This window comes from Anopheles funestus, chromosome 2RL (assembly GCF_943734845.2).
Source record: "Anopheles funestus chromosome 2RL, idAnoFuneDA-416_04, whole genome shotgun sequence".
Lineage (NCBI taxonomy): Eukaryota > Metazoa > Arthropoda > Insecta > Diptera > Culicidae > Anopheles > Anopheles funestus.
In genome coordinates this window covers 50,989,274-51,008,036 of record NC_064598.1, presented here as the reverse complement: position 1 = coordinate 51,008,036, position 18,763 = coordinate 50,989,274, and the positions used below count along the sequence as shown (strand labels likewise).

At 44.7% G+C, this 18,763-nt stretch overlaps 1 protein-coding gene across 1 annotated transcript; it reads right to left on the bottom strand.

The window, feature by feature from the left end:
• Positions 1–3,113: 3,113 nt before the first annotated feature.
• LOC125761681 (uncharacterized) lies at positions 3,114–4,834 on the bottom strand. Its single transcript, XM_049423036.1, has 2 exons — positions 4,567–4,834; positions 3,114–3,941 (listed from the first exon to the last, which is right to left on the bottom strand). Exons 1-2 carry the CDS (start codon positions 4,789–4,791, stop codon positions 3,840–3,842), a joined length of 327 nt encoding a protein of 108 aa, XP_049278993.1. The 5' UTR covers positions 4,792–4,834; the 3' UTR covers positions 3,114–3,839.
• Positions 4,835–18,763: the final 13,929 nt, after the last annotated feature.

The window sequence follows — 18,763 nt, the reverse complement described above, 5'->3', positions numbered from 1 at the left end:
ATTTTTTAAACTCAATAATAATAATTTTGTCTTATAAATAAAATCTCTCAAAAAAAGTTAAACACCTTCTACTACTCCGTCGTAGGCAAAAGAGAAGAAAAAAATCCTACAACCACTTGAACGACTATCATGTGCAGAACTGTAAACCATCGATCGTCTTGGCGCACTTTGCTCGTAACGCAAGAACTATTTGTCCGAGGTATGTAAAAAGCATCGCAACACACGTACACGATGAAGGCCGGTCGGTCGGTAAAGCACACTGCATCCAGCATCTAGCAGTGCATCGGCCGTGCCAAGCTTTACGATGTCGCAAAATCAGCCAACATGACCGGTAATCCAATCAGGCGGGAATTACGGTACAATTTCTTTCGGTAAAATTACTTTTCAATTTGTAGCGGGCAAAGCCGCTTCGCAAGAGATGCAATACTGGTAGAATGGGGCCAAAACGCAAAACCTCAAAGCGTGCGGGATGTGCTTAGGATTTGTAATCGAAACCGCTTGATTCCGTGGCTTATCGTGAAATGAATTTATTTCACCTTTTAGAGAATCCACCACCGCCACCACCACCAGCCATGTTTTGAGGAAGAAGGCACACAAGCCGGAAATTGCCACACCACAAAACGGCACACAGTTTTGCAAAACGAAACGTTCCTGGGGAAACGGTTCCTCAGCCAGTGGGTGTTATTGTTGCTCCATTTAATCCTGCCAAGATGGAAAACAACAATTTACTGCACTTGTTTTGATGCAAAAGCTTCACCCGACCCAGATGTTTGTGTCCGGCCAGCGATGCTTCGGTTGTTTTTCCCCAACTGTTTACAAAACTACTTTCTCGCTTTTCCTTCTCCATTCTACTGAAGCTACACTTGCAGCTGATTACACACGCTGGAACTTTGCTGAACACCGGGTTTTTCTTCAAAACGATTCCCATTAAATACGACCAGAGCTTACCTTCTGTACCAACCCGAGAAATGCTCATTAAATTATCCATAAATGCTGTGCTTGAAAATGGATTAAGCTCGCAATCCGTTTCGTAATCAAATTGCAAACGATCGTCCGATTTCCGCTACTGACCCGTGAGCACCCAAGCTGGGACAAACGTTGCATTGCAATGGTGACTGTAGAAGTGTGGTTTGGGAAAGGAAGTGAGTAACAAAAAAAAAACCACACATACACTTAAAAGGACACTAAAAACTAGAGCATCGGTACCTACCATAATGCCATCTTAATCGAGTTATAATCATACGGGCTATAAAACCGGAACCATTACATCGGAGCATTGGTTGATGGTTTCCGTGCCTGGCCCTATCAGGTTCCATCATTTTGTGTAAGGTTTTGTGTAAATACACTCACACACACGTTTACATACTCATGCACTTAGTGTGGGGAACGGGATGTCGAAGGGTAGCGGTCGGTTTTATGGTTAGTTATGGGTCTAAAACCATAAAGTGCCATTAACGGTGGCAATGAGGGTTCTTTCGCTGAGTACGCTGGATAATAATTCTTCCATCGACATTGCTTTGCGTTTGCGTTTTCTTTTACCAACCATTTCCACCCAGCCCTGTACCCCTTCCGGGGTTTATGCTCCTTCCGAGCTGTTTGGGAGAACAGAACAAACGCAAAACTACTCGCTGCACTCTGCCATTTTTCTTTGAAGGTCAGCTCGAATGCTACTGACTGCTTTAAAGAGTCCCACGGGACACCGAACTGTGCAAACAGAATTGGTCACACAGCAATTTTATTCTGCTGTAAAAGATCTAAAGAAAATGGAAAGAAATACTTTTTGAGAAGTTCTTTAAGAAAAAGTAAGAATGATGATTGCACCGGCATGACATTGGGCTTTCGGTTACATTGGAAAAGTAATTGAGCAACGAGAAATCATCATTATTAACTCTTCAAGTTACACATTAATGTGGGATGAATTTAAACTTTAGTTTTGTGTTTGGCTCAAATTGGAATCAGACAAGAAAGCACAATAAAAGACATAATTAACCTCATGGGGGGTGAGCCATAATTATGAAGACAAAACGAAATATTAAAAGAAGAGCAACAAATTTAATCTATTTAAACTATGCTTCCGGAAAACGAATGTCTGCTGAAATTAACAAATAAAATTGTTACACCTTGCAGAAACATTTCAGCAAGCTCACTAACCATCAAACATTTTCACGAATGCTTTTATTGCGCTAATGAAAAATGGTGAGCACGATGAAAGCTCCTACCATTCCATAACCAAACAAACAAGCGTTTCTGTTGCACACCTTTTGCTTTACACCACAGGATGACAGAATCCGCTTCCGAGGTACCAACTTTCCCGTACCTACACGGAAATCGTTACGGTTACGGCTACAGCGGCAAATTTCCATCTCAATGCACCAACGGAAGAAATTAAAATTGGTAACTGCATTGCTTTGCTATGCATTGGTGCTGCTGGTGCTGCTGCTGCTGCTGGTACTTCTGCCACATTGGTGCAGCACTGTGCAAATGTTTACCATGTATGCACATTGACGATATGCACACTGTCCTTGAATGTGCCACCTCCCATGGGTACACACACACACCCTCGATTCTAAGACTGCATCGTTGCTCCAGAGGTGCCTGCAATGTTGCAGCGAGAAAGTCAAAAACCCCTCGGGCATCGGTGACGAAGAATGTCACCCCTTTTGGAAAGGATGGGCTCGGTTCGCTCCGTGGATAATCTTACGTACGTATGCAAAGCCACGTATACATAATTAATGCTCGGGTCGGATCGAAACGGGAAAAGTTTAATTCGCACAAGCTCGCAAACCTGGAACAGTGACGATGTGCAGCCAATACATGACGCTTCAGTGCTACAGTGTGCGTACGCGACCATAACTTTTCGATGCGCCGTTTTTGGGGTGAAAATTGTACTGCGACACGTTGGGATTTGTTGCTGTCACGGTAGGGATGGGATCTTGCACGATAGTGAACGTATATCAATGATTAGGAAATCGATCTGCTGAGTAAGCCAAAAGAAAAAGTTAACCAAGCAAGTTAAACACAGTAAAATTGTTTAATTAAATTTAGTAAATCTGAAGAAATTCTTTCATATTTGAGTAAATATAAAATCCCTTTTAGCATCTAGTTAGATTTTTTTTTTTTTTTTTTTTTTTTTTTTTTTGTTAACGGGGAGGGAACCTTCAAAAGGTACCCACCTCGAAGGGCGGCTTGCGGCTACAAACCAATCCCTCCGAGATGGGTTATGTGGGATTCATCGTGACGCTGGGCCCGAGAAGCGGACCCGGCAGCCGATGGGACCCTAACTAAACCACTCCTCGACCTGATCCGAACCCTGCCGATGCGCTTGATGTGCGTAGTACTCCATGCAGGAACGTTTGTGCGATGCACCCATCCTGTTGACGCGCTGCTGCTTTCCAATGCTGCTACTGCGTCATCCGTCCTAGTTGTCTCAGCTGCTGCTGCTGCTTCGTGCCTTCCTTCCGCTGCTGCTGCTTAATTCCGCCCGTCCGTAGCCGCTACTTCCGGTGGGGTCTAGCTCCTGCTGCTGCTCTGGTTACTCGTTGCTGCTGCTGCTGCTTCCGTTGTCGTCATCCTTTGGTGCGGTTACGGCGGTAGCTGTTGCTGTCCCGTTTGTTCCGTGTTCCGCCGGCGTTGTTGTCGTCTCCGTCTGGCCGTAGGTGGACTTTCCTCATTCCATCTCACTTGGAGGTTTCTGAAGATGGTCCTTGCGGCGGTCCGGACTGCTTCCCATGTGTTGCTGTTGGCACACATTTCCGCTGCAAGATTTTCTATCGTCAAGCGGGTGTGGCTCTGCTGCTGCATCTCGTGTTGGGTTCGAGCAAACCGTGGACAGTGGAACATTACGTGGTCGACATCTTCCACTTGGTGTTCACACACCGGGCAGTTTGGCGAGCCGTCGAGGATGCCTTTTTCGACGAAGTAGCTCCGGAGAAACCCATGCCCTGTAAAGAGTTGAGAGAGATAAAAATCAATTTCTCCGTGCTTGCGATTTACCCAGGACATAATGTCCGGGATAATTCTCCTCGTCTTCATCCCCGGCGATCTCGGCTGCCCCGCTCCGGCTGTCCATTGTTGTTGCCAGCGTCCCATGGTCTCTTCCCTTTGCCGCTTTCGTATGTCTGGTCCTGGACTTCCCCTCGCTACCTTTTCGTCGTGGCAGCGGATGTCCTCCTCTAGGAGAAGGACTAACGGGATAGTGCTTGCGACCACGCAAGCGGCATCGTAGGAGACCGTTTGGAAGGCACTGGCCACTCGAAGAACTCCTGTGCGGTGCGTCCTCTGAACCGTGGTCCGGTGAACGTCCTTCTGAAGAAGCGTCCGTCCCCACGATGGTGCCGCGTAACGGACAATGCTATTCCCAACGTTAACCAAGGGTCTCCTTCTGCTGCTTTTTGGGCCACACTTATTCGGCATCAGAGCGGTCAAGACATTCGTGATACGTGATGCCTTGCTGCAAACCTTCTCCAAATGCCGACCGTGGTGCTGTTTGCGGCAGAGCTCGACCCCCAGGTACTTGAGCGATTCCGTGGATACGATCGTGTGTCCCCCCGCACGTAGTTGACCTACCTGCGGGTTGTGATGAGTGCAGAAGATCATGTAGCCGGTCTTTTGATGGGCCAGCTTCAATCCCACTCCATCCATCCAACGCTCGATCATCTCCAGATTCCTCGTAGCAAGGTTGCTGATTTCCTGCGGGTCCCTCCCTATAAGGGTGAACGCCACATCATCAGCAAACCCTATAATGTCCGCACGCTTTCCGAACAGCTCCAAACGAAGAAGGTCATCGTACATAACATTCCACAGTGTTGGTCCTAGAACCGAACCCTGCGGGACACCTGCCGATACTGGTAACGAGACCATTCCTTCATCCGTTTCGTAGTGGAGCGTGCGATTCGTGAAGTAGTTCCGCAGCAACGCCTGGAGGTACGGTGGCGTGTTCCTTCGCTGCAGAGCTGCTCCGATCGCTGTCCAGTTGGCCGTGTTGAAGGCGTTCTTCACGTCGATTGTCACCATCGCACACAGTCGATCGCCCCTGCGCTTCTTGTCGAGCGCAACCCTTCCGTTGGCAATCACCCTGTTGATGGCATCCATGGTTGAGCGTCCTTTCCTGAATCCGTATTGGGCATCAGCGAGACCGCCCGTTGCATCCAGATGCTCCGTAAGTCTGCGCTGTATGAGTCGCTCCAATACTTTTCCCAGAACACTCAGCAGGCAGATTGGCCGGTACGACGGTGATTCTCCGGGTGGTTTCCCGGCCTTCGAGAACAGCACTAGCCGTTGCCTCTTCCATTCGACGGGGAAGTGGCCGGAATCGATGTAATGCTGGAACGTTCTCATGAAGACGCGTGGAAACGCCGTCATCGCCGCAATCAAGGCCACGTTCGGAATGTTGTCGTCTCCTGGGGCACGCTGGGGATTGAGCGATTTTGCAATGCTCACCAGCTCGTCCTCGGTAACGGCATCCCGTGCCGTGTCCTCGTCCGTCAATCCTGTTGCCGTGGGCCATTCCATGGGCGGTTGCACCGGAAAAAGTTCGCCGACGATGTGCTGCAGCTTGGCTGGATCCCGTTCCATCGGTACTCGGGCTCCTTGCCACATCTGCCTCCGGATTTTGTAGCCTGGCCCGAATCCGTGGGGCCCCAGCTGTTCCGGAAGTTGATCGCCCTGCTCCTTCTTGCTCCGCTTGACCGCTTGCTCCAGTGCTGCTCTCGCTGCTGTGTACGCCGGACGGCGATCCTGTCGCTGCTCTTCCGTTCGGGCTCGCCTGAGTCTTCTCCGCATCCCGATGTAAGTGCGACGTAACTGGGAAATCTCGTTATTCCACCAGTACACCGATCGTCGTCCTCCCCGTGCTGCTGGCAATCTCGGCATCGTCGCGTCGCAGGCGGTTGACATTGCCTCTGTCAACTCGTCCGCCAAGAGGGTGCGGTTGTAGATGTCCAGTGACCCCAATATTTCAACGAACAAGTCCTTGTTGAAATACCGGGTTGCCCATCTGCTCTCCGAAGCCTGCTGTGCACTGCGTCCCAGGTTACGCTGCGTCGTCGTCCTCCCGACCGCAAACTTGATGGTATTGTGGTCACTTGGATTTTCGTCGCAGACTCGCCAGTTATTTTCCCCCAGAAGAGACGAGCTGCAGAAGGAAACGTCGATAATGGAACTACGGCCACTGTTGTTGCTCCAGGTTGGCCGGTTGCCCCGGTTCAACAAGACTAGCTCAAGTGATGCCATAGCATCCATCACCACTGCTCCCCTATGAACTCGTTCTCCATCGTTGTGTCTGCGTTCCATCCCCCACGCTCCTGACCAGGCGTTGACGTCCCCGCCGATCACGGTGTCCCGATTCCGCGGAATCACCGACGCAATTTCGGTCCATTTGCGTCGATAATCCTCCACTGACAAATCGGACCCCACAGGAGGTAGATACACGGAGCAGAAAACGATACCACGCATTTCGACCACGACGAAGTAATCCCGCCGATTCTCGATTATGCGTTGGATAGGGTATCTTCCTGTCGATACTGCTGCAACTCTGCCCGTCGGATCCGCGACCCAGTTACCGTTGTTCTCCGGAATCCGATATGGATCGGCGATCAACACTATGTCGCAGCCTTCGTTCCGAGCAGTCTGCATCAGCATGTCCTGGGCCAGCTGGCTGTGATTAAGGTTCTGTTGAAGGACATTAATCATGACGAGGCCGGTTTTTTACCCCTTCTCCTACTTGGCGGCAGTTGCGCTGTCCGAACGAGTGCCCGATTGCTTCCGGGCCCTTGCAGACGAGGCATTTCCGTTCCTTGGTGCACGGTCCTGAGTGCTTAGTCTCCGCACATCGATGACACTTGCTTGACCGATCCTTCCCACGGCAGTGAGTGGCAATGTGGCCAAACTCGTAGCACCGATAGCATTGGCGCTTCACCTCAACCTTCTTGAACCGGCAGCACTGGCTGAATCCGACAACATGCTGTTTTAGTAGCACGTCGTCCGTTACTGCCACCTCTGGGCATCCGAAAAATGCGACCAGCGTTCCGTAATTGGATTTAACGGTACTGATCTGGTCCGCGTAGATCGTAACTCCCAGGGCTGTGCTTAGGTCCGTTGCAATTTCCTCGTTGGTGCAGCTTGGTGGAATGTTCGTGCAGGTGAGGCGAGTTGTGGGGGTCCGTGGTCGGGCTTTCGCTTTGCCCTCCAGTGCTTCGGACACTTTCCGCCACATCTCAAGCGTCTCGTCGTGGCTCTTGCAGGACAGTTCCAGAAGAATATTCCCCTGGAAATTCATCCTTACACGCTCCACTTTCTGCCGATCATCCCCCAGCTTTTCCTTGAGGATGCGCATCATCTCGTCCTGTGTTGTGTTGTTCGTTGTTTCCAACTCCAACGCATCTGGGACGCGATGCGCGCGCTGCTTCGGTTGTTTTGGTTGTTGCTGATGCTCCGGTTGCTGCCGCTGCTGATGCTGGTTCGCGTCAAGCGCCACTGTTTCCTGCTTCCGCTGCTTCCTCCGTGCCCGTCGCTTGGCCTGTTTGCTCAGAACTTTTGTCCATTCGGGTGCCGGTTCTTGAGACTTGTCCTGGTCCTGTCTGTTGCCCGTAGTCTTGCTCTTGTTTTGTCTGCGTTTGCGTTTCTTTGTCTTTTTGGCTGTCTGTGTGTCTGTGTGTTTATCTGTTATGTTGCTTGTCTCATCGTTTGAGAGGGTCAAGGGTGTGTCCGTGGTCGTGGGGATGTCTGTTTCAGAGTTTTGTGTGGTTTCGGTCTTTTTGTTTGTTTGTGTTTTGGTGTTTGTGTCTTTTGGTGTTTTTGTCATTTTGTTTGTGTGGGTCGAGGGGTTGTTTGTTTGGGTGTCCTGTGTGTTTGTTGGTTTGTCTGTTTGTGTGGTGTCTTTGCTGTTTGGGTTGTCTGATGTTTGGTTTATCTGTGTTTGTGCTTGTGTTTGTTCCTGTGTCCACTGTTTTACAGCGTTCAACTTAAGCAGAAGCTTGTTGTTGGCCTCCAAGATCAATTCCGTCGTGTGCATCAGCTCTTCCACCTCCTCTTTGGTCGGACCGGGAGACAGCTGTTTTCTGGGAGACTGGGGTGCAGGCTGGGCCTCCACGAGTGAAGACCTGGCCACTTCACCTACATTACCCGTGGACTGCCGCTCAACCGGTGTCACAATGAGTTCCGGTAGTTCGTCCACTGCACGTGGCGGTGATTCGGGAACGTCCGTCATTGTTGTTTTGTCTTGATTTCCCGTCTTTTTTTTGTCGTCTGTATCGGCAATCAAATTCAAGGTAGTCCTGAATTTGAGTGCCCAGTCTTTTGGCATAGTGGGGAGTCCTTTTGTCTTCTGTCCGTCCCGTATGTCACGGATTAAGCCAGTCAGTATCGCCATTGCCCGCTCTAAATCATTCGCGGGACTGTTGCCAACGGGGTACCGTTCCAGGAAGTCCTCCAAGCTGCGCCCAGCCGTAGATGTAACCAGTGGTCCAGCACTCCCCTCGATGACCGGCTGCAACGTCGACCGCTTTGCCAGGCCCAGTCCAACCTTCGAAGTGCTTTTCAAAGGTGCGGAAGCTTCCGCTGATGGAAGGGTTGGCACGGCCGGCGAGGAGCCTAGTGTCATCCGGCGAGTGAGTAGGGCCTCTTGTCTGGTTGACATCAACGGGGTCGCCGTGCTTAGGGAGGCCCGTCCTCTGGAGGTCACCCGGGCCGGTCCCGAGAGTCGCTTGGGCGATGCGGTCAGTTGCGACCTGGAGGTACTGCGCGTCATTGGGGCCATAGTGGAAGCAGATGAAGTTTTTTTACCTGGAAATATAAGAGCAGAGGGAAAGTGTAGTATTGCCTTTTTTGGAGGATATGGATAAAAGTGAAAGGTTTTTCCCTGGAAGAGAAGAGAGGAAGGAGAGTGTAGTATTGTTTAATTGGGTAGGAGGGGTTCTATCTGAAATTATAAGAACAGAGGGAAAGTGTAGTGTTGCTTTTTTTTTTTTTGGGGGAGGAGGGTTGAATTAAGAGGTTTTTCCTGAAATAAAAGAGAAGAAGGAGAGTGTAGTATTGTTAATAACGGGGGGGGGGGGGTAGGTTAAGCAATTTTCTGGAAATATAAGAAGAGGGGGAGAGTGTAGTATTGTTTGATAGAGGGGAGGAATTTAAGGATTTTTTATGAATAAGAAAAGAATTAGCACTGATAAGAGATAGAGAAGAGGAAAAGTGTAGTATTGTTAACAAGTGGAAGGGGATTTGGTAAATTAGTTATGAGGGGATGAGGATTTTGGCTGAAAGTATAAGAGAGGAGGAGAGTGTAGTATTGCCTTGTGGGTTTAACGGATATATGGGATGGGTGTGAGAATTTTGACTGTAAGAAAATAGGAGAATTAGAGCTGCAATTGTAGTAAAAGAAGGAGAGTGTAGTCTTGTTTATAATGTGGGGGGGGGGGGGGGGAGATTATAAATTAATAGTATTATTTAATTTGTGCTAAACGTGAGAGAGAAAAAATGTTGTGGATATGCAGAAGAAAATATATATAAATAGTAGTATTTTCGGATTTGGTAGGTTCAGGTCGTAAATCGAAACTGGTTTAATATTCGGAAATTTTAATTCTAGAGTGTACAGTAGGGTATTTTGAAGGGGATTTGGATTTGTCTACGGAAACCTAATATATTGTTATTTATTTATTAGAATACTTTGAGTGAAGATTGATTATTTCCAGGGAGAAAATTATTCAGGGATTAGTTTTTATGTTGATGTGATGGTAAAAGAATTAATAAGTTAAGGCTTAATTTAGGAGATATTGTGTCGGAACGGAACTCCTAGTTTGAGATTTAAATGAATGAATTAGTAAGTGAACTAATTGTTGGGTGAGTGGTGAGTTGGTTATTTGGGTGTAAGAGAGAGAAGTGACGGATGGGAGCTACGGATGGGAGAATAAGCAAGGGATGCTAGTTGATGGGGTTTTTTCCGTTACGGGTAGGAGGTAGCAAGTGTGTACGTGGGAATAAACTACCGAGCGGGAAGAAAACTACCTTGCGCATGGAAAGGGGGTTTAGTGCGTACAGTTGATTATTATTTTAGAGGGTGTGGCAGGTGCAATAGTGAATGGTGAATAAGCAGAGGATGCTGGCTGGTGGGATTTCCCCCGTTACGGGTACAAGGTAGCAAGTGCGTACGTAGTTTGGCGAGGGGGGAGAAACTACCTTGCGCGTGGGAAAGGGGTTTAGTATGTTTTGTTAAATATTATTTTAGGAGGGTGTGGCAGGTGCAAAGGAGAAAAATATTTTGAGCGTAGGGAAGTGTGGGTTTGGTCCGTGTATGCTATTTTAATATGGGTTAGGGCTAAATGTTGTGTGTTTGTGAATGGGTTTTTGCTCTGGACTTTTGAAATTCTTGTGGGTTTTCCTAGCGATTTTTAAAATGGGGACAGGGGATTTGTACTTGGGTAGGCAAGGTTTTAACGGATTTATGGTTAATGTTATTGAGTGTTGGGAATAATTTATGAATTAAAATTTCTGCTATCTTAAATGTCTAGGACATGCCGGTTTGAATCTGCGCTGGCACTTGTGGGATGCTTCGTCGCTTGAGGATCAATCTCTGGAGCACACCCACACGCACGCACAAGCACTAGGACAATTAAGTTGGGACTGGTTTTGGCAGAGGGCCGCACCAATTTGTGGCGTCGACGCCGTCCGTCGGAAATCCGCGTATTTATTGTAGAAGACAACAAATCAAAACGATTACCCACAGACGCGGTCACCTCCCAATTGATCTTAATTATCCGTTGAATCAATACACTGGCACTCACTAAAGCGGGACTGGTTTGGCAGAGGGCTTCACCAACTTGGGGCGTCAACGCCGCCTGTAGAATATCCGTGAATTATCGTGGAAGACAATAACTCAAAAAAATACGGCAATCAACAGACGCGGACGCCTCCCACTTGCACTTGTTTGCACTTAGTCGCACACGCACGCGCCACTGAAGGTTCTTCGCGCACCAGACACTTTCACGAATGTTCTCAATTTCACTAGTCGGTAAAATTGTCGCAGAAGGCAACTTAATTTGATCCAAATTTAAAATGATCCACTTAACGCAGAAGGCGATTAGAATGCCGTTGGAAATTAGTGAGAAAGAAGAGAAGAGAGAACTGGATATAATTTACAAGAACCCGTTGGCAATTTGTCGCAGAAGGCAACTTAATTGGATCAATGAATAAATTAATAAACAAAAGGGGCAGATTTTCACTGGAATCACAAGCTAACACTCGTGTCACAGAGAACACTTTATTAAAAAAGAATTCGCGCTCGTAGGGATCACAAAACACAACACATAAAGCACAGCCACATCCAATCACAGAGTAATTCGGAACGCGACACCACTTCACTGTTGTTAGCACGATCACACACACACAAGCACAATATTCCACTTCCAAGTCGCTGATGTAACACCTGCTGTGAGCACTCCACTAATTTCTACCAGAGGCACGCCAAAGGTAGAAAAAGCTTTGTAGAACTCCAATACCAAGGCGAGAGCAAAGTGTAAACACGTCTGCTCCGGTCGGCTGTTCGCAAGCGTCTCGCATCTAGTTAGATTTAGGAATATAAAAAGTGCCATTAATGTGTATTATTAAACGGATCCATTTCTTCATTGAGTATGTGATGAGTATAATCACCGATCATTGATCATCTGATCATCTGATATGATGATATTTTTTACACTTAAAGCAAACTGTCTTTATTTTACCAAAATTATAGTAAACTTTTCTAAAAATATTTTAACACGAAAGGAAGTAATGTTCTTTACGTCAATGTTTTATAAATTATCAAAAGCTCAGATTCATTTATTATTTATTCAACAGCTTTGTGTTGAATTTTTTAAATATCATTCTGGATATTCGGATGTTGAAATCATTTTACGGTAGTCTTGGCAGTTATAATGCGAACAGATCAATCCTGGAAAAGGAATGTCTCCCGAGGGCCATTTTTTGTTCGGCACACCTTACATCACGAACACTTATGTGCTCCACAGTTTCACTGCATGGTATATGCTAAGCATTTGTGACACAGATAAGCAAGTAGGTTTTTTTTTTTTGTAAACGAAGACTCTTTAATGTTTCCTTGAAGCCTTGATTCTCTGATATCTTTGGTGCGCTCATTCGCATAATGTCTAGACTTGGATCTCGTAACTTTTAAGCGAATATCCCCATGCTATAGGAGAGATCTCTCTCAAAGTTCGTTGGATTCAAGGTTTTCAATCATCTTGCTTGGGTCTACGTACATTACACTAAAGGGCTCATACATAACCTATTTCAGGGTGTTTTTTTTTTAATTTATTTATTTTTCGAGAGTCGTATGACACAAAATAATGTAAAATAAAGGAAATGCATACATGTTGAAAATTGGTATATTTGATCCTGATTGAGTTTTGGAGGTTATCACCTTTGCGCCAGAACATCGTAAATCAAAAAATCTTTTCAAAATCGGAGAAGTTACACTGACTGGAATATTCAACACTAGTGTACAGCCCAACTGGAGATGACTAAATATTGTTTTTTTACCACATGGTCGACTCAACTACCCCACGACCCCAGCATTACTTACCTATTTGTAAGTTAAGTTATTATTTATTTCTTTTCAGTTAATATTTATTTATTTATAATTTTTGACATGTATTAAACCGACCTAACCATTTTGATATTTAAAAAACCTCATTAAAGTACATAACGTATAGTACAGCTTAATAATACGGTTAAAGCCGTAATAATAAAATAAATAGAAAATTTAAATATCTACAGCTTGGCCTAATTTTATCCTAATCCAATTTTGAGCATATATTATGCATAGCATTTAGAGCTCATTTATATTCAACTCACTGCTTCAATCTGATATCATAATAAAAATATAGCAATTAGTTAATTAATTAGTTTACCACTTAATTCCAAAAAAAATTAAAAAATTTCCCACAGCCATGTGAAACATTCTGGAAAATAGTTTTTTTTTACATTTGTGTCATACACTCAAACATTTACGCACGTGTTTCTCATTGATAGATTTTTTTTTCTGTAGATGTATCATTTTCAATTCCACTGAGAGTAACTGCTAAAACCACAATGGCCGTTACATTGGAATACATTAAAACTGTCTTTTCAGACATATGTATAGATATTGAAGTTTCGCACAGAAAAAAATGGTTAAAATATATTCCCAACAGATGGAAGGTTTTTTTTTTGTTATACTTTTGACCCGTTTTTCGTTAAACACCGTTCAAGTGGGCCATACTTTAACAATCCATTACATCATCTATGGATGATTCACAAAATGATACAATGCATGGAGATATAGTAGTAAAGTTGATAACATCATTTATACAGAATGTAGAAGAAATCCACCAAATGGGTTTAAATTTTTAATGTAGAAAGCTTCCAAACCCTTCATCCAATTTATCTTAATACAGCCCTATCCATTGCTTAAATGGATTGCATATCCATACTAAGCTAAACGAACTAACAGCAGATAGCTTTTAAAATAACATGAATCCGAACATCAAGCCCATCCATCCGTGAACCACAGAAGCTAACCCACTTTTTTCCGTTGCACAATGTATATGAAAATTGCATTTTCGAATTTATGAAACCCAACCAGCTCCGTTTAGTGGTGGTGGGCCACCCTATCGACAATGGAGAAACATCGAGCACGGCGTGTCTTCGAGTAGGTTTGAACAAGAAGGTACCGGAATGTGGACCGGCTTCCTTTTTCTCCGGGGACTCATCGAAACCCAATGTCCAACCGGATGACCGAACCAACCATCGAAGGCCACTTCTTGTGGCTGCAAGCTTGTGTGCTCGTTCGGTGCTCTGCTCGCTAGATTGATCATCCGGTTCGATGTAAATGAGGGCTAGATTTCTCGCCTGACCGACATCTTGCGGCTCGGCCCGTAGCATCCGTACCCAAAACCCCCTCCTCTTTCTAGTACACCAGTCACCAGGACAACAAACGGCGAGATCCAGACCTAAAACCCCGGGACAGAACCACCATTGTTGCTGCATTGCGGATTTTAAAATGCTCTTCCAACCCTAACCGGGGAACCGGGGTTACCGTACGTACGGTACGCGTCACTCCACTCGCCAGTTTATCGATGTAATATAGCAGAGTATGAGCAGTACGTACAGCTTGGCAGGTAGTACCCCTTTTTTCGTGACTAGATTGCTGTTGCTTTTTAGGTTATTGTATTTCCAACAATCGGACTTTACCAGCACCAGGTCACGCAAAGCTGACAAAATCCGTCCCAGTCTACACGCGGTGACAATCATCCCAGTACGCTAGGCCCCAAACCAATGAGGATAATATGCACCACTTCCACACTTCCTCTCATCCCAACCCTTCCCACGTAACCTTGAATGCTGGGGGACTGATAGTTGTGCCACCCTGCTCAGTATGCCATTCAGGTGCAACGTGTTTGTCGTGCTAATCTGTCCCTCTTTAGAAGTAAAAAAAAAATGTAAACCAAGGTTTATATACATATATTCATCATCACCCAGCACGAACCCAAAGGTGGACCTGCCGCTGCGACACAAATTGTCCGAGTACGGTTCCTTGCCTTGCGGTTCGCCTGTATTCAAAAAAAGAATCGACGAAAACGATCAAACTTCCCCAACTTTTCTGTTCGGTTCACTCACCCAAAATGAAGCAATGGCGTCGACGCACTCCGTATACAGAGCTTCCCCTGACACGATGTCCTTTTGGCTGCCAACGGTACGTACCTACTCGTGCTGCGTTTTGCTTGAAGTATCTCTCTTGCAGTGGCGCTCAGCTAACCGGAAATCGTTGCGCCAGGTCAGGAAAACTCAACGATGAATTCCCCTTCACCACGTGCCAGGACCATGTTTCCTCGCGTGTTCCCTGCCCCCTAGCATTCGTCGTCCATCTGATCTGATGTTATATCCCAACGCTTGGTGTTACTTTCGTTTCCCTTTTTTTTTCCTTGCCATACTACCCACTTCAGGATATCTACGTATGTCTGTGTTATGGTTCGTTGGTTCATTTCAACGATTTATGCAAAACAAAAAAACAATTCGTTCCTTGAACCGTGCGTGAGCCGGACTCGATGGATGATGTGTACTTCATTCGCTCCATCCATCCTTCTTCCCCAGGGAGGGAGTGAAAGTTGTGATATTTTTATTTGATACATATGTGCCGGCTACCAAACAATCTTCGAATGTCCCGCCCGCGTTTCGGATACCGTCTGATCCCAAATTCCGAAACGAGAACGTTCAAGGCTCCCACATCGATAAATCGTACTTTTTATAGCTATCTATTTCAACCAATCTTTCACACACGTCGGTGGAAGATTTGCTTTTCCTTCAAACGCCCAAATGTCTAGGCCGGGTCATCGCTAGGGAATGTTGTTGGGAAAGTTGTGAAAATAGAAATCAAATGTGTATCTATTACAAGTGGGTGAAGCAAAATGCAAAAGTTTTTTTCCCCCTCGAATAGAGAAGAAGCAGACGATGGTGGGATGGTAAAAGTGATAAATAATATAGGATTATTACGTATTCGCACTTTTGGCGAATGGTGATGGGAAATTTGGGGGGGGGGGGAAAGCTCCGAAAGCTTTCACAACGCAACGCACCAACCGATGGAGTGTTTCAGTTTTATCTTCTATTTCCGGATCTTATTCCACTCTCGGGGGAACGTTTATGTTGGTGGATCCCGTTTTTCTCGATCATTTCGTAGCAAATGTTGGAATTCTGACAACTTTTTTTCTCAACGAACAAATATCTCCATTTGCAAAGCTTGCAAGCATCAGGGAAAAGGACCTAAACGAAGAGACGGAGGTACTTGCTGCGGTTTAATGAAATGTAAACAAGCGTTCATGAATCCATCGAACCACGAACGAATCGATTCATGCATTGATTTTGTTAATTGATTCTACATGATTCCAATACCGATGAGCGTTACCACCGTTCCGCAATGCTGGCACGGAAAGGGGGTTTGGTTTACATGGGCAAAAAGTGCACAACCATTCAGCATCAGCACGTCGCTTTCGGTTTGCAATCGAAGTCTTCGCGAAACGGGATCCCGATGAACCGTTCCCGTTTCCCGGACCATTAATCAATGCTGCTGCTGCTGCTCCTCGGTTACGAATGGCTACACACGCCTTGCTGCTCGCGATGGTCATCCAACCGTATCGTCGACGCGTGTTGGGTTTAATACACTAATTGAAAGTTTAATGGTTCAACCAACCGGCAAAGGGATGAGTGGAAGCTGGAACCATCACATTAAAGTCCGTATATATTCTTAGAAGATGTAAGTTATTAAAATACATATGTTTTGTGATGCAGAAGAAATACATTTGAATGCGCATCAGAAAGGCTTCCTTGGTTTTTGATAGATTTTCCTTTCATTTGGCCTTTTGTAAGGATTTAATGCAACTTGTTACAGCTTTTGAAACAATCTTTAAACTTTTATACGAAATATCAATGAATCAGCCTAGCAAAGAATGTCATTTAACGGGTGAGCCCATTAGGATACGCTACATTAATCGTCGAAATCGATTGGGGTTTATAGACTTCAATACAATCAGACGGCATATAACACGGATTGTAAACTTATGGAATATTGCACCAAAAATTGCCCTTATGATTTATAATTTTTTTTATTTCAAAACAAAAATTACATAAAAAATTTCCCTTATGATTTATAATTTTTTTTATTTCAAAACTTTCTTATACGTAAACAAATATTGTCCATTACAACAGCCTCGTTGGAGGTTTTGACGAAATAAGAGATGATCCGTTGAGAATTTTAAAGAAACTTTGTATCTTACCCCATTGAAAAGCCTAACAGATTCACCAGGTTCGTTGGAGGTTTTGACGAAATAGGAGATGATCCGATGAGAATTTCAAGAAACTTTGTATCTTACCCCATTGAAAAGACTAACAGATTCACCAGGCTCCGGTGGTTTAGTCATTTTACCCGAATTATACTGGACGACCCAGCGCGTATAGTTTTTTTGGGTCATCCACACGGACTGAGAAGGCGTCCTAGGTCCAAACTAAAATGAAATGATGGCTTTGATGAACTTTTTCTGGCATTCCTTGGCCTGTTTCATCCGTAGAGCAGTATTTAGTTCTACGTAAGGCGGTACGGTCCGGATAGAAATTGATAATCGATCCCATCGTATAAGAATGGTACCGTTACCATCTACACCATCTCTCTCGCCATAAAACCTCTCCAGACCAAGTTTTACCTAAAAAAATCACCACCTTCGAAATCGGATGATGTCTTATAAAATATACTAGGTAGGTATGAAGGTAGGTTAAAGCTGTTAAAAATTAATCACGCTTGAAATCTAATCAGATTTTTCTCTTTTACGCTTTCAAGCTCTTTGGAATCAGGCTAAGTAAGATACCAACTAAGTTTAGTGTTCAGTTGAATATCTCTTACAATCTTACAATCGCAAATCTATTATACCTGGTACGGCTCAACTTTCACAACACTGATAATTTAGCTACTAATTCTGAGGAAATGTCTCCTCTCAAAATACCTGCTACGACGATCGAATTTGAGTTCCAATATTCACATACACATCTGAGACATCAACTCTATCCAAAGCTGATGAGCTTTAAAACAGGTTTAAACTCAAGTGAGAAAGAACTATGCAGGAACAATAATAATGGCAAGTTCTAAAAAGTGTACAATGGCGTCACTATTGTGCAACGGTTGTAACTTGCTGGCTGCAGGTGGGATGGTCATGCCATGGGTATGACACCGGACTACCACGTATATTTTATGTCTGTGACCTGCCACATGTTAACGATGGATATGCACTCGATTAGCTGACAATGGATTTCGACTTTAAGAAACAATGGCAGTGATTGATAATTTAGTAAATATATTAAATTATGAGCAAGTAATTGAATTAAAGCAAAGTTGATTATAACAAAACTTACTAAAAAAAATAATTAAAACCATATGCATGTTTAAGCATATGCACCAACGGGTGAGTCACCAACAACGCTCTTCTTACCAACTTTACTCAAATGCTTTATTGAAGCTTGTGCGCTGGTTCAAGGTTCGTTTGTGAGAGTGATTTATTGCTAATTACAAAATTTACTACCTATGAACATTTCAAATTCAAACAACACATCCTGGTCGCTCTGCAAGAACAAAAAAATAAACATTTAAAATTTATCCTGTGGTATATGCAATTGATTTTCCTGATAAGTTGTGCGTATTGCCTAACTAACAGGCGCAAACAATCGAGTAAAATAAATTGGTGAGTTTATTAACTAATCAGGAATTGCCACATCGAGTTTTTAACTGAAGGTGCAACTAGATGAGCGCTGCGACATGTCGCAATTGCGATTTGTCGCAAATTCCAATTGTCGAAACTGTCAAATTTGGAAATTGTCGTGTAATTTCACGTTAAATTTCGCAGGAATTATATTGTAGAATATTTCATAAAACACGGTTTATTTCTGCAAAATACACTTACCAGCACCTTTCTGCAAGAACAATTGGAAGATAGCGTCCTCTTAAAAAAGCGGTAACACTCAAAATGTTAACAAAATTGTCGCAAATGAAAAGTCGCGCTGTTTTGCTCCACTCGAGCAAAACAGCGCGACAAAACCACTTGCGACTTTTTTGACAGTTCAAATTTTCGATTTGACAATCGATTAACAGTTAAGTCGCAATTGCGACATGTCGCAGCGCTCATCTAGTTGCACCTTGAGAGTTAGTGAAAACACATTGAATCAATTTCTCTTCTTCACTCAAACTCAAAATTTATTTTAA